We start from the raw sequence: 17,012 nt of genomic DNA, 5'->3' as shown, positions 1-17,012 counted from the left end.
TGCCTTCTGACTTCTCCTCAAAGCAGCCCTTTAGAAAGGACTCTAAGAAGTCATTCTACCGTCCAAGGAAGTCATATCCGCCACCAGCCAGATCCCATGCTACGAGACCCTATCAAAAACCACAGTCTCGCCAAGCCCGAAAATAAAAACCACAAGCAGCTCCCCAGCCAGGGCATGCTTCAGGTTTTTGACTTCCACTTAGAGAGCAGCTGCCAGATTCCTCTGTCGCACATACCAGTGGGAGGTCGACTGTGTCACTTCCACAGCATGTGGCATTCAATCACATCTGACCAATGGGTATTGGCAATCATTGCTCAGGGTTACCATCTGAACTTTCTTGCCCTGCTACCGGACTCCCCACCTCTACAGGCGTGGAGAATATCTGATCACTCCAATCTTCTGGATCAAGAGGTGTCTCTCCTTCTCCAGTCAAGAGCATAGAATCCGTTCCACACTCTCAGCAAGGCCTAGGGTTCTATTCCCGGTACTTCTTAATCCTCAAAAAATCGGGAGGTGTCCGTCCTATTCTAGATCTACGGGCCCTCAACAAGTACCTCCAGCGAGAAAAGTTCAAGATGGTCACCTTGGGCTCACTTCTACCTTGTTTACAAAGAGGAGACTGGCTCTGCTCTCTGGACCTCCAGGACGCATACACCCATATTGCAATAAGTCCAGCTCATCGCAAATACCTGAGATTCCTAATAGGCCTCAAGCACTATCAATACCGAGTGCTTCCATTCGGCCTCGTGTCTGCACCACGAGTCTTTACAAAATGCCTCATAGTCGGCGCAGCCTTCCTCTGGACACAAGGTGTTCACATCTACCCCTATCTGGACGACTGGTAAATCAGGGCCCCCATTCAGCAAGCTGCTCTGTCGTCCTTCAGTCTAACCTTACAAACTCTAATTTCATTAGGATTTCTCGTCAACTACGACAAATCCTACTTAGTCCCATCTCAAACCTTCTCGTTCATTGAGGCAGACTTGGACACCTTACAGGCAAAGGCTTTCCTGCCTTGACAACGAGCACTGACTCTCGTGTCACTTGCTCACTAGCTGCAGTCTCAAGATGCTGCGACCGCACGCCAATTTCTCGTCCTCCTGGGACACATGGCGTCCTCAATCCATGTCACACCAATGGCCCGCTTAGCCATGAAGCTCATGCACTGCACTCTGAGGTCTCAATGGACTCAAGCTATTCAGCCTCTGTCGGCCATTGTCCACGTCACCGACTCACTCCGTCTGTCCCTCGCATGGTGGAAAAATCAGACCAATCTCCTCCAGGGATTGCCCTTCCAGGTTCCAAATCCTCAAATCATTCTCACCACCGACGCTTCCAACCTCAGGTGGGGAACCCACGTAGCCAATCTGCAGACACAAGGCTCTTGGTCTCCAGAGAAAGCCAAACACCAAATAAATTTCCTGGAGCTTCGAGCATTCAGATATGCTCTCAGGGCATTTCAGGATCGCCTGTCAAATCAGGTCATCCTAATTCAAATGGACAACCAAGAGGCCATGTGGTTCATCACCAAGCAGGGAGGCACATGCTCCTTCCTTCTGTGTCAGGAAGCTGCGCAGATATGGGCAGAAACCCTCTCACATTCGATGTACCTCAGGGTCACCTACCTGCCGGGAGTGGACAATGTGCTGGCAGACAAGCTGAGTCGCGTTTTTCAACCGCATGAGTGGTCTCTCAACCCCTCGATAGCGAACTCCATCTTCCAACAATGGGGATATTCTCAGATAGACCTCTTTGCATCCCCTCAGAACCGCAAAGTGGACAACTACTGCTTCCTCATTCGCAGCGAACACTCTCAGCCCAGAGTCACATTCTCCCTATCATGGGCAGCCAGTCTGCTTTATGCATTCCCTCCACTTCCTCTTCTCTCGAAGACTCTCGTGAAGTTACGTCAGGACAAGGGAACCATGATCCTGATAGCATCTCACTGGCCCATGCCAAGTATGGTTTCCAATACTTCAGGACCTCTCCATCCGCAGGCACATTCCCTTGGGACAAGATCCGCTTCTGATCACTCAAAACGACGGGTGCCTATGCCATCCCAATCTTCAAGCCTTGTCCCTGACGGCATGGATGTTGAAAGGTTAATCCTTCAACCACTTAACTTCTCAGATCCAGTTTCCCGTGTCTTGATTGCTTCGCGAAAGCCTTCCATGAGAAAATCTTACTCTTACAAATGGAAAAGGTTCACGTCATGTTGCTCTTCTCAGGCCCTTGACCCCTTTTCCTGTCCTATCCCGAAATTTCTGGACTGTCTCTGGCATCTGTCAGAGTCTGGTCTTAAGACATCTTCCATCAGAATGCATGTCAGTATGGTAGCCGCCTTCCATAAAGGTGTTGGGGATGTCCCTGTTTAGTACAACCCTTTGTAACATGTTTTTTGAAGGGCTTGCTCTACATTAAGCCTCCACTACGTCCTCCGTCCCTTCTTGGGACCTTAATCTGGCTTTGGGTTGGCTCATGAAACCACCATTCGACCCTCTTCACTCCTGTGACCTTCGATATCTAACATGGAAAGTGATTTTCCTTTTGGCTATCACTTCAGCTCGCAGAGTTAGTGAATTGCAGGCTCTAGTTACCTATCCGCCTTACACTAAACTTCTGCAGGACCAGGCGGTACTCCGCATTCACCCTAAGGTGGTTTCGGATTTTCATCTTAATCAATCCATCATACTACCTACCTTTTTTCCCAGGCCCCATACCAACCCAGGAGAACAGGCTCTGCATACCCTTGACTGTAAACGGGCTCTAGCGTTTTACCTAGACCGTACAGCTGCCCACAGGGAAAGCACTCAATTGTTCGTCTCTTTCTACCCTAACAAGTTAGGGAAGCCTGTGGGAAAGCAGACTTTCTCCTCCTGGTTGGTGGACTGCATATCCTTCTGCTATTATCAAGCGGGCATTCTCATTCCAAGATCGTGTTAAAGCACACTCTGTGAGGGCCATGGCGACTTCAGTAGCACACCTGCGATCGGTGCCGTTTCCTGACATTTGCAGGGCTACAACCTGGAGTTCTCTCCACACCTTTACAGCCCACTATTGCTTGGACAAAGCAGGAAGACAAGATTCCATCTTCGGTCAGTCTGCCTTCGTAACCTATTTACAACGTGACGTACCTACACCCGTCCACCTGCCTGGTGGGGTTCAGGATGCCCTCTCCCAACTTCCACCCCAGTTGTTGTGCCTGTTGCATGCCTTTGGGTACATTTGGTGCATATTCGGACATCCTCAGTTCGGTACTCACCCATATGTGAGGGCTACCATCCTGCTTGTCCTGTGAGAAAGCAAATGTTGCTTACCTGTAACAGGTGTTCTCACAGGACAGCAGGATGTTAGTCCTCACAAAACCCACCCGCCGCCCCGCGGTGTTGGGTTCGTAACGTTTTTATTATTTTATTTTTCGGCACTGCCTGTAGCTTTCAAATAAGACTGAAGGGGGACCCCTGCTGGCTGCAGGGTTAGTGCCATGCTGGGCATGCCCAGTAGGGGCCAGTCAAAGTTCTGGAAACTTTGACAGAAGTTTTCCGTGATTGGGCTCCATCCTGTGATATCACCGATATGTGAGGACTAACATCCTGCTGTCCTGTGAGAACACCTGTTACAAGTAAGCAACATTTGCTATCCCCAATGAATGTTCATGAGATACACTTGCACGCAATGCCTCCATTGCATGCAAATGCATCTCATGCATATTACATAGCAAAATAGTAAATGATGGCAGAAAAAGACCCCAGTGGTCTATTCATTCTCTTAGCAAGTGTTTTTGTTTTGTTTTGGGGGAAGGGGGTGGGGGTAGTAATTGTCACTCCATGCACATTACCACCATCCCTTCTGTTAAGGATAGTAACTGCCATTCCATGCAGGTTACCCTAGTTCTTCTGTTAAGGGTAGAAACTGCTACTCTATGTAGGTTACTCTAGGTTTTCTGTTAAGGGTAACAACTGCCATTCCGAGCAGTTTACCCTAGTTCTTCTATTAAGGGTAGAAATTGCTACTCCATATAGGTTACCCTAGGTTTTCTGTTAAGGGTAGTAGCTGCCATTCTGTGCAGGTTACCCTAGGTCTTCTGTTAAGGGTAGTCTGAAAACCTGATTGGCTTATGGACCTCAAGGACTGGGGTTGTCTACCCCTGACATAATGCATTAAAAAGCAACAGTGCAGAGATCACGTGATGTGGTGGGCTTAGTAGGCTGCAGTCTGCTGAGCTCCGGCTGCCCCCCAGCAAAATCGGCACTTTTTGGGTAGATCACCGCTGTTTTTACTGACCCAAAGGCATCTTCGTGAGTGTGGGAGCGAGGACTATCAGCGAGAAATATATTTGGGACCCGCATGGCAACGCGCTCGCTCCGTAAGGGGGAGAAGGAGCGACTGAAGGCTTCTGAAGACAAAATGGCGCTTACTGCAGCTCCTGATGAATTACCAGACGCAATGTCTTTGGAGGACAAGATCTCGCAAGCTGTGGTTGCGGCGCTGGATATGCGCCTCCATCAGTTGTCCGACCAAATTGCGGATGTTCGCTCCTCTCTTACTGAAATGGACTCGCGCACGGAACGCCTTGAAGGCCGTGTGGGCCTCGTGGAGGATGACGTGGGGGCCCTCGAGAGAAAAATGGCGGCATTGGAAAAATCGGCGCAGGCCAGTGAAGACAAACTCGATGATCTTGAAAATAGATCACGGCGAAACAACTTAAGATTTATCGGCATCCCGGAAGACCTGCCAGAAGGAGACTTACCTCGATTATTGGAAGCCTGGCTTTTGCGCCTGGTGCCGTCCCTGGCCTCTCCGTCTGGTGGCTTATTAGAGCGAGCCCACCGCCTGGGGCGGCGATCGGAGGGTCAGCCTGCGGGGAGACCGAGAGTGGTTATAGCGCGCTTTCTCCATTTTGTGCATCGCTCCTTGGTCCTACAACATTACAGGAAGGCCCGTGAGTTTCATTATGATGCGACTCGTATTTTAGTATTCCAAGATTTTTCCCCGCGTGTTACGTTGCAGAGAAAGGCATTCCACACTACCTGCTCGGAGCTTGTAAAGAAAAATATCCGTTTTGCACTCCTCTTTCCAGCACGATTGAAGATCACTCACCTTGGCACCGTCAGGTTTTTTGACTCGGCTAAGGAGGCACAGACTTTTGTGGGGGAAATTGTTGGCTCCCCGGCGCCGAATGTTCCCTGAATGGCTCTTTGGGATTTGGAATTTGTGGATGTCTTATGGAGAGGAATGTCTGAAACCAGTTTGTTTTTTTTTTTTTTTTCGCCACTGTGCAGAGCTGCAGGATATGGTGATCCTATATGCTTCCTGAGTACTCTCTTTTATTTTTTTGTTGTTTTTCTCTTTGAAGTGCTCGGGGGCAGCCGAGCACATGGTCCCATCTTTGATCTCCAGCCCGTTAGGGACCTCACCTCGGTGGGAACCCTATTTCGGGCGAGGCCTGATTTAGTCGGGCCTCTAGATGTTTGTCTATTCAGTAAAGGAGGGGGAAAGGGGGGAGATGCCTGTAGAGAATCATGATAGCTATGTATGTAATATATTCTGTGTTTTCTGTGCGTTTGGTAGGTGTGTAGGGGCTTGCTCAACCAGTTTTGGTGCACTGGGATACCTTGGAGGGTGCATGTGGGAGGGCGGAGATACTGTAATTTTCACAATGGCGAAAGGGAAGTGCTCACTCGGCTGCTGCAAATCTTTGCATGGGTTCTCATGGCGTTTGAGGTAGTTACATGGAATGTAGCGGGATTGGGAACCCCGATTAAACGGGAAAAGGTTTTTGCTCGCCTTCAGCGGTTAAAGGCCAAAATTATATGTTTGCAAGAAACCCACATGCTTTCCAGTGAAATACAGAAGCTTAAGAAAAAATGGGTCTCTCAAATTTACTATGCAACCGGTTCCTCAAAAAGTAGAGGGGTGGCTCTCTTGATTCATCAGTCAGTTCCTTTTCAAATGCAAACTTGTGTTCAGGACCCGCAAGGGCGATATGTGTTGGTGAAGGGTGTCCTGATGGGGGCCCCCATTATATTAGCTTCCGTGTATGCACCCAACAGTTACGAACACGGGTTTTACACCGCTCTTATTGCTGAAATTTCTAAGTTAGGCAACCTTCCCTTGATAGTAGGTGGGGACTTTAATTTTGTCATAGACCCCCAGTTAGATAGATTACCAGTGAGGGGAGGCCACCAACCCAGTATCCATAAAGGTCCTAACTATCTTTGTAAACATTTACAATTAATTGATTTATGGCGAGCCTTACATCCGGGTGCACGGGAATATACTCATGTGGCCAGGGCCCATAATACTCAAACGAGGATAGATTACTTGTTTATCTCTGAGTCCTTGTTCTCCAAATTTACGGCCTCTACGATTGAGGCTTTGGTTATTTCTGACCATTGCCCGGTTAAAGGGATTTTCAATGGTGGTGGGCCTACCCCGGGTACTCAATGGCGTTTACCGGCAAGTTTGTCGGGGGATCCGGAATTCTCAGTTTTTCTTAAAAAAAAATGGTCTGAATTTTTGACTAATAATTCTCAGCATGTGGCCCAGCCTACTCTTCTGTGGGAAACGGCTAAATGTGTCCTGCGAGGTGACATAATTAGTTATGCCTCCTATAAGAAACGTAAGTTAGATAAGGATATTTTGACATTGGAAAAGCGCTTGCAGTCTTTGAAAAGACATTCTACTCAGCCTCTCGGTGGGGCGGCTGCTTTAACCACCTTCCGAGAGATACAGACTGCTCTCAATACTTTGTTGCACGAAAGAGCAGCTAACGTATTGCGCTATAGGCAATACACTTTCTTCCATCATGGTAACAAGGCTGGACGGCTCTTAGCCCGTCTACTTAGGGCGCAAGACCAGTCCAAATACATAACTAATTTACGAAATGTTCAGGGTGTTGTTAAATCCGAGACTACGGACATAGCGAATATTTTTTCTGACTATTATCAGACTTTATATGCAGCAGAGGGGGTAGATGAGGTGGCAATAGAGGAGTTCTTGAATAATATATCCTTACCTGGAGTGACCCCTCTCCAACTGGCACAGTTACAACTTCCTATTGCCACTCAGGAAGTGGTAGAGGCAATTCACACCTTACCCAATCAGAAAGCTCCAGGACCCGATGGGCTGACATCGACTTTTTATAAGTCCCTGTCTGAGGAAGTGGCTCCCATACTACGTGGGGTATATGAACAAATGGTGGATCAGCAGCGTATGCCTCCCACAATGCGGGCGGCTACGATAGTGGTTCTCCCAAAACTTGGGCGGGATCCACTTCTGGCTTCTTCTTATCGGCCAATATCTTTATTGAACCTTGACATAAAGATTTATGCTAAAATTTTGGCAAATCGGCTGAGGAATATTATGCCTAGTCTTATCTCTCCTGACCAGGTGGGATTTGTGGTGGGGAGGAGATCCACAGTAAACATACACAGGGTACTGGTGGCTTTGGAGCGGTGCCATTTGAAAGAAGTCCCTGACCCCCTATTAGTTACCTGTGACGCGGAAAAAGCGTTCGATAGAGTTGCTTGGCCCTTCTTACGTCGAGTGCTTCAGAAACTGGGCTTCGTGGGCAGAATTTTTGATTACATTACTCTATTATACACTAATCCCACGGCTAGAATTTTAGTCAATGGGGCCCTTTCAGGAGAGTTTAGTCTACACAGGGGCACGCGTCAGGGCTGCCCCCTGTCGCCACTTCTTTTTATCATGACTGTGGAACCATTGGTGGCAGCCCTGAAGGCGTCAATGGGGGTTACAGGAATCTTAGTAGGCAAGAGATCATATTTGACCCTTCTTTTCGCTGATGACATTTTATTGTTATTGTCTAATGCAAGGACGGCCCTCCCGGCCGCTATCCAGATTTTCAGTCACTATCAACTTTTGTCGGGGTTCAAATTGAACTTGGATAAGACAGAGGCCTTGGATATTTCGGGGTCACTCAGAGCCTCTTGGCCCGACTTTCCAGTGAAGTGGGCTCAGTCTACTATTAAATACTTGGGGATTACTATTCATGCTGAGCCGACCTTGTGGTACGGCTTGAATATTCCGCCCACGATTAGCAAAATGTGTGCAAAATTGGCCAGTTGGCAATCTCTTCCATTGACTCTTCATGGGCGTATAGCCGTATTAAAAATGGTGATCGCGCCCCAATTAATATATAAGCTGTTAATGCTGCCGGTTTTACTTCTAGCGAAAGATAGGCGAGTGTTGCACAAAGCCATACGGAGCTTTATATGGCGAAACAAAAAAGCTCGATTGGCCTATGCTACGATGATGGCCCCACGGGCTCAAGGGGGTTATGGTCTTCCCAATTTTCAGCTTTATGCTATAGCGGCAAATCTTCGATTTCTGGGGGACTGGTTATTTGGCTCCTCTGACTACACTGATCCTCTGCTGATTCACTCCATATGTGCCCCTTTGGATCCTACCTATGTTTTACATGTCACGGGGGCCGAGTCCGCAACTTTGACCTCACCATCTATTTTAGTCAAAACGATGAGGAGGGTTTGGAAAACAACCCGGCAGCTTCTTGGCTTGTCTCCTCAGGTTTCCTACCAGTATCCACTGCGAGGATCCTCACGGACCTCACTGACCGTACTTCCCATACATCCACATCCCGAAGTGGGTGGGCGATGGCCTTTGGGGCAGTTGCTGGATCCTTCTACGGGGCAGATACTCTCTGTGGCTCAGTGGCGTGAACTTCTAGAATTGAGTCCACAGCACTTTTTAATTTTTGGGTATCTGAAGGCACAATGTAGGGCTCTTCTTCAAAGGGCACCGGGGGCTATAAACAACATCAGATATGATGAGCTCATTGTATGCTTCCAGATTCATAAAGGTTCTTTGTCTTGTCTTTATGCTTTTTATAACTGTAATATGTCTTTTTCTATCTATAAGAAATTATTGCCCCACTGGTCCAGAGACTGTCGAGAAGAATTGGATGAGCGAGCGCTTAGGTACTCTTATGAGTCTATCTTCTCTATCACGACTAATGTGGCGCTCCGTGAGCTACAACAGCGCATTTTTCACCGTATTGTCTACTCGCCCGCCCACGCTCATAGTATGGGCTTTATATCATCCGCAACCTGTCTTAAGTGTTCTGCAGAGAAAGCCACGCTTATCCACTGCCTATGGGACTGCCCTCCTATTAAGGTTTTTTGGGACTCTATTCAGCTCTGGTTATCCAAACTGTTGCAGACTACAATAACGTGGTCTTGTTCCTTCTGTCTCCTTAACAATGACAGTGGCGACCAAAGTTTGAATGTTGATAACATTGGTTTTTTCTCTAAGGCATGTTTAATTGCTAAAAAGTGTATTTTGCTTAAGTGGCTGGAACCTTTGCCGCCTACTCGAGAGATGTGGCTCGCTCTTCTGACGGAGCTTTACCAATTGGAGTATGGGTCTCAGTATAAAAAGTTTCCTCCAAAGAAAAAGCGGATTTTTCACGAAATTTGGATTGATTTTTACAAGTCCCTTTCGCCAGTGGCTCAACAGATTGCTCCTTTGGACTTGTGATGCTATGGGTTTGCTGTTCATGTATGTATAAGATGCTTACCACTCTGGCTGAGTGTTCTTCAATATGTTTATTACTTGTGGATAATGATTTGTGGAGTACTGTGCGTCTGCTGTGTGTGCAGGTGTGACACACCACTTTCTGTAATGGTTCTCTACAGGGGGGAAGGGGTGGGAGGGTGGGGGGTGGGGGGCAGGGTTCCGGTATGATAGCCGGGAAAGCTATGGCACTATGAAAAATCGGGAATGTAAGGATACTGAGATCTTTGTTAATGTTTGTTGTTTAAATATTGGTGACGGTTCCCAATAAAATATGGTTTAAAAAAAAAAAAAAAAAAAGCAACAGTGTGATCAGTGGACATTTATTTGCGTATGTGCTACCATAATAACCAACAAAAAGGATGGTTTGATAATATTTGACATGGCATCACATCGCTGTGAAATAAACTCCAACAAAACAGGACTGTTGTTAATTCAGGGGTAGGCAACTCCAGTCCTTGAACACCACAAACAGATCAGGAATAGGCAGAAGAACACCAGCACACAGCACTGTTCTAAGAATGTGCATCTCAATAATCTATGAGATCTACCTCACAAACGTAATTGTAAACACTATATATATGATTTTTACCCGTGAACAGTACCTTACAGGTACACCTGGTCATGACCTACTTCACTAAACAAGTGATTATCTTTAACGATTTATTGTAACTGAACCTTTTGTGGCACCTGTTAGAATGTACGATAGTGCACCCACTTACATTAATTTATGTGCCTACATGTAAACCGTTGCAATGGTATATTACGGACGGTATAGAAAAGATTTTAAATAAATAAAAATAAAAATCAGGGTTTCAGAATGTCCACAATGAATATGAGGCAATGCATGCAAATATTCATTATGCATATATCCTGAAAACCCAGACCCGTTTGCAATACTCAAGAACTGGAGTTGCATACCCATGCAATAATTGTTTTCACCTACATATTCTCCTGCTTCAAAGAAAAATAATGGTATTTTCAATGGGAAAATTGTTTTTCAGCAGTGATAAACTTCAAGATGTGAGTAATACAATTACCTCATTTCCTGTAAAGTCACCTGGAACCGTGGTTATTTCAGTGTAACCCACACCCTGACAAATCATTTCCCTTATAAATCTACTGGAAATTATGTGAAGTATTTAGTCTAAATATTTGCATTCTCTTTCTTCTGTTCATGTTTGTGACATTCATTTTTCTCATGCGGAACAATTTAAAATGAGCAGATGATTGACTTATAGACAATATAAAGATGTTTTGGAACAGATTAAATTGTCATTTTGTTAAGAAGAAATCTTTCTTGTGTGGTTTGAACTTGACCTTTTGTTCTCATTAATTCAGGAAATGCTACTTCACCACAAGCACAGCGTCCTTCTTTCATGGAGTACTTTGACAAGCAAGACCCCAAGACTAAACCCCACGAAAACTGCAACCAGAATGTTCATGAACAGTTTCACATAGCCAAAAATGTTTTCCCTGACAACTGGAAAGTTCCTCCAGATGGAGACTTTGACTTTGTAAGTACATAGATGTATACAATGAAAAATGTTCTCTCTTTTCAACTTGTTAACTTTTATTGTTCTATTAATGCCACTTAATTTTGTGGACAAGTTGTGAGCACATTGGTTGGAATTTTATACTATTGCCCACTTATAAAGTGAAATAGGATTTCAGAAGTTTTTCTGTCTTTAATAGAATATGGAAAGATAATAGAACATCTTGACTTTAGAGCATTGATTAGACAGAAAAGTGGTTTGCTTTCTATGATGCAATCAAAAGCATTGCATCATAGTGGCTGGCTCCATCGCTCAAGCCACAGTCCCCTCTGCCTTGCAGAACTGGCATGATCAGTTGGATCTTGATACACTGTGGAGTTGACACACTCAGGCCTTTGGGATAGGGTCAGAAGACTTCCACTGTAGTCACAGCCCCTACTAACCAACCAGCAGAGCTGAGGGTGCACCTCGGCTTACAAGGTATTCCTATGCCACTTTCACACGACTTTGGGGAGGAGCACAGATGACAGAGAGCGCACTGGATTGTAACCTCTATAGCGATGGGTCTGTTTTTCAGATATTTTTTAACAGTACTGCGTATGTCAAGTAGCACTATATAGAAGTGATAAGTAGTAGTAGTAGTAGGGCAAAGGGGGTAAAATAAATCTGTATTGAATTTTGTTTATAACATTTTCTCAGTTTCCAGGTGAAAACTTTTAAGTCAGATTTTAACAACTGGATTAAAATTTTCAGCTCTCGCTTAATTTTTTATTAAGTGTATCCTTTCTGTATTTATTTGTTCTCAGTTCAGTGTTCAATTTTGTCTTGCTTATTTGAGCTTGTTATTTACCATTGTCTCGAATGAGAGGGTATGAGATTTTGGTAAGGCAACTTGAGGCATATTGGGAGATTTAATAGTGATTATTTTGCATGACCAATTAGATTGGACAAAGATAAATGTATGGTTGCAAATACAGATGAGATCATCCAAGCTTCCAGTGAACCTCTTTGAGCTGCACAGCTTTCAGGATCACATTTCAAGCTATACTCCAAGAGAAAATTGTCTCCTGTAACCTATTTACATTGTTCCAGTGAAAGACTTTTTTCATTTTCTCTCTAAGGATAGAGCACAGATATAAACTGTTTTAGTAACCAGTAATACTCTGAATTTCTAATCAATATAACCCTTCAAATGTTACCCTTATCCAGAATATTTAATAGATGCAGAACTGATAACTAGAATTTTTATTTTAATTAAGATATACAACAAATTTGTCTATCCATGTCTTTTCTTTTGGCTTACTGTCTACAATAAAAGAAATAGTTTTTGAGCCGCAAGATGAAATACATTGTGCACAATGTAATGCTTTGCACTCTGTAGCAGCTAGACAGGGTCACATGATCCTCGGAAAGGAATCGGAGGATTTAAAGGATCACTGAACTCTAATCTTACACAGCTGCTAGGTGGAAACTAGCTCTCCGTTACCATAGTTTATTAAAGTGAAAAGTTTTAACAGCTTTCTGGGATTTTGTTGCTTTAAAAAAGGTGGTCATTTTTAATCCGGATGAGAAGAAACTTTAGTTGTCAAGTAATGAAATGTTTGATGAATAATTCTTTAGAAAGAAATATCTGTATAAATGCATTTGCTGTGTTGCTTTTATAAATATACCATGTTTAGTAGATATACTAATATTTACAAATAAATAAAGATAGCCTTGTAACTACTTTATTAATATTACCATAGTTTTTTGCAGTGAGTTATGATGTTTCTCTCAACTGCTTTGTACCCTTTAGGACAGCAGTTCCAAAACTGTGGGTGGGGACCCCAAATGGAGTTACAAAATTATCCAGTGGGGCCATTAGTGGGAGCTGGTGGAATTTTTAAGTCAAGCACCCAGCCACTTCTATCAGACTGCTTTTAAAGGCTGCAACCTGGTGGGGTGGGGAATAACATGCCAAAATACAATTGATCACGCAATAATTTCAAGCAATGTGAATAGTCATAAATGAATAGGTAAAGACCATCAGAATTGTGCCACAAGACAGCATGTAGTACTTCCTATTCTGTTATGTCTGGATTCTTATTCATTTATGACTATTCACTAGACTATTTCACATCGCTTGAAATTGAGTGAGTGATCAGTTGTATTTTGGCGTGTTTGTACTTCACTCTATATTTGCCTCCTATACAGCACTATGGGGTGGGGAATAAATCATACTGGCCAATGAGACAGCTGAATCTGAGAGCAACAAAGTAATGACCAATTAGCAGCTCTTCAGAGCTACCAATTATGAGACAGCTTATATCTGGACCCTTCTCACAGGGGTGGAGTATTCTTGCTAGTGCCCTGCTTGCAGTGTATGCTGGAGCTACAGAAACTGTGTGGTTCGGGCCACCCATACGATGTGGGAGTTGTGGAGCTCCTGCAGGCTATGCCTTTTCCCATACAGGAGCTGCAGAGACATACAACTGCCATGTGGGAGTTCTGTAGTGCATGCAAGCCAGGCCTCTTCCTGAAAGATGAGATATCCTGGAGTACTGATCCTCTCTCCACATCTCCCAAGGGTCTGGAGGATGGACTAAAAGTATGGATGAGAAGGTTTGCAGCAGGGAATCAGAGTCTGCTCCTGTTCTTCCCATTCTGATTGGTGCAGAACTGCACCCCTGTAAGTAAATAGCAAGGAGGAGAAGAGTTGGGGCAGAGTATCATCATGGACTTTGGGATACCATAGGGAGGTGAAACAGAAGGTGCACCCTGTTAGGATTCTGCTGCTTGCAGCTGATGGGTAATGTTTTGCTATTTCCTAAATATCTAGAAGGGGAAAATACGTTTTTTGAGAAAGGGAGATCAGTTGGAGGTTAGGGAAGTTGAGATAGATGGGCTAAAGGTGGGAGGGAGGTTAGAAGAGGAGATCAAGTTGAAGGAAGAAATAGGGTACAAAGTTGGGAAGAGCTCGGCTGGAGGTGAAGATGGGGGGGATTGAGAAAAATTCAGCTGTGGAGGGTGGGGGATAGTAAAAGCTGGGGGTGGAGAGGCTGAGAGGGGAGTACTTTAGATAATTACTTTAAAGCATAGATTTATTTCTGTGTTATACAACACTTCAAGTTTATGAAACATAACAAATGTATTATTAGGAACATCCATAGAATTTTTCAGACTTTTGAAGAGAAATAGGACTCCCCTTCTCCCTCCCTCCCACTGCGCTGTATTATATTCTAACCTTAATAAATGGGTTTTCTTCAGGCCCTCTTTGGCCTGCAGACAGCCAATTTCAGTGCATGTTCTCCCAGAGAGAGAGTTCTTACTTTGAGCTGTTTCTTGTATAGCCTCTTCCTCTGCCTAGAACTCCTTCCCAGGGAACCTTCTACAATCCTGCACACTTTCAAAACATTCACTATGCTTAGATCATTGCCTTTCTGAGTGGTGGTATTGCTTTTTTTAAATTGATTGTTCCCTATTTCCTTCAGTATCAGGGAAAAGGTTTCTTGCAACCTCTGGCTGACATACCTGCCATGTAGGACTCTGTCACACTATGCAAAATGGAAGTTTATGTGTTTCCTTAAATGGAAAATGGATTGATCAAGAGCATATCTTAGTCAAGTATAAACAAATCAATGCAAGTCATCATTTGGTGGTTAGATTTGTTAGGGTTCATTATCAACTACCGCAAGTTTCATCTAAAGCCATCGTCTGAATTGGAACTTTTTGTGGCTTTGCTACTACTCAGATCATAGCCTATCTTCCATGAACACAGCCAACAAAATTATGGCTGCAGTGAGAAAGAAAGAAACCAGTTGTCTGCTCCAGGAGGATATCAGAAGATAGACTTAGCACACATGCCGTCTCCTTTCCTTTTGGAACAGGTTCTTTGAAGGCATATTCTCTAATACATCTAGTAGTAAAAATCTTGGTAAAATTCAGAGAAGTTAACTATGATTTGCAGGATTTCCTTTTGACTGAGACAAATTTGGTTTCAATCCTGTTGGAAATATTCATACACAAATTGATTGGGTAAAAACAAAAGACGTTGCCATTCTGGGTCAGACCAAGGGTCCATCAAGCTCAACATCCTGTTTCCAACAGTGGCCTGCCAGGTTACAAGTACCTGACAAGTACCTGAAACTTAAATATATCCCATGCTACTAAAGCTGGTAGAAGTTTATGGACTTCTCCTCCAGGAACTTATCCAAACCTTTTTAAAATCCAGCTACATTAATTGCCTTAACTGCATCCTCTGGCAATGAATTCCAGAGTTTAACTGTCCATTTACTGAAAAAGAATTTTCCGCAATTTGTTTTAATTGTGTTACTATCTTCATGAAGGGCCCCCTAATCCATGTATTATCTGAAAGAATAAATAACTGATTCACATTCACCTGTTCAGTTCCTTTCATGATTTTATAGACTTCTATCACATCTTCCCTCAGCCATCTCTTGTCCAACCGGAACAGCCCTAACCTCTTTAGCCTTTCCTCATAGGGGAGCTATTCTATCCTCTTTATCATTTTGGTTGCCCTTCTCTGAACAGTCTCCAGTGCAACTATATCTCTATGCAGCGATTTAGAAGTACACATTACTCAAGATGCGTTCTCACCATGGAGTGATACAGAGATAATGACATTCTCTGTTTTATTTACCATTCCCTTTGTTTGTACATTCTGTTTGCTTTTTTGACCTCCGCGGCACACTGAGCCAACGATTTTAATATGTTATCCAGTAGGATGCCTAGATCTTTTTCCTGATGGCAACTCCTAATATGGAACCTATCATTGTGTAATTAACGCTTAGATTACACTGGGCAACAAATTTTCACAAAAGTCATGTTACGGAAATGAAATTAGTCAATTCTTATACATTTCCATGTGCTAAACCCGAATGTGACTGTGAAAATGCAAAATTGGCTCTAGTTTTTTTGTAATATGCAATAATATAATTACATCTTGAACTGTATGCCAATAGCTCACTGAGCAACAAATTTTCACAAAAGTCATGTTACAGAAATGAAATTAGTCCATTCTTATACATTTCCATGTGCTAAACATGAATGTGACTGTGAAAATGCAAAATTGGCTCTAGTTTTTTTGTAATATGCAATAATATAATTACATCTTGAATTGTATGCCAATAGTAGAAGACCTACGGTTAATACCGTTTGAAAAATGAAGTCATAGACTACGTCTTAGATTTCTTTGCTTGTCTCTTGTACACCTGTTCGGGAGCATCTCTGCGGAGTGTCCAGCAGTAGTCAGCCAGCATGAATATTTCAAATGCTCACCCTTTCTGACTGGGCTTCATATAGTACACTGCTGACGTCAGCTTACTCAGCAGCAGCATGGCAGTAGAACTGCATGGCATCAGAAAATGACGTAATAAACTCTGGATGATGTGTGCATGATGGTATTATGCAATATGATGCAATATTACATCATTCTAGGCTTATTTACAGTCCTACTGGATAAATTTACATGACTAAACATAGAAAGTGAACTATATTAAATATCTTCAAAACGAGAGCCAATAAAAACTTTTCATGGTCAAATTCGTGTTCAGCACATCAAGATACTACAGAGTAGGACCTTTTTAGGTCAGTAACACTTTCATTGTTGCCCAGTGTTATTTTTCTCTATATGCATCACGTTGCACTTGTCCACATAAAATTTCATCAGCCATTTGGACACCCAATCTTCCAGTCTCGCAAGGTGCTCCTGCAATTTCACAATCTGCTTGTGATTTAACTACTCTGAAAAATTTTGTGTCATTTGCAGATTTGATCACTTCACTCATCATACCCATTTCCAGATCATTTATAGCATATTAAAAAGCACTGGTCTAAGTACAGATCCCTGAGGCTCTCCAATGTTTACGTTTTCTAGTGAGCAAACTGTTCATTTAATCCTACTTTCTGTTTTCTGTATTTAAACCAGTTTGCAGTCCACAAAAGAACATCACCTCCTATCCC

The 17,012-nt window shown here is 43.7% G+C and overlaps 1 protein-coding gene across 1 annotated transcript in view; it reads left to right on the top strand.

The window, feature by feature from the left end:
* The window catches only part of STK3 (serine/threonine kinase 3), a 671,555-nt gene that overhangs the window by 534,770 nt on the left and 119,773 nt on the right, over window positions 1-17,012 (top strand). Inside the window, exon 10 of the mRNA XM_029591777.1 lies at window positions 10,897-11,072. Coding sequence (XP_029447637.1) covers window positions 10,897-11,072 — 176 coding nt within the window. The remainder of the gene's footprint in view (window positions 1-10,896; window positions 11,073-17,012) is intronic.

The sequence above is a fragment of the Rhinatrema bivittatum genome, chromosome 2, assembly GCF_901001135.1.
Source record: "Rhinatrema bivittatum chromosome 2, aRhiBiv1.1, whole genome shotgun sequence".
NCBI classification, from domain to species: Eukaryota; Metazoa; Chordata; class Amphibia; order Gymnophiona; family Rhinatrematidae; genus Rhinatrema; species Rhinatrema bivittatum.
Note: the sequence above shows the minus strand (reverse complement) of the source record. Positions and strands in the feature narration are given on the sequence as shown.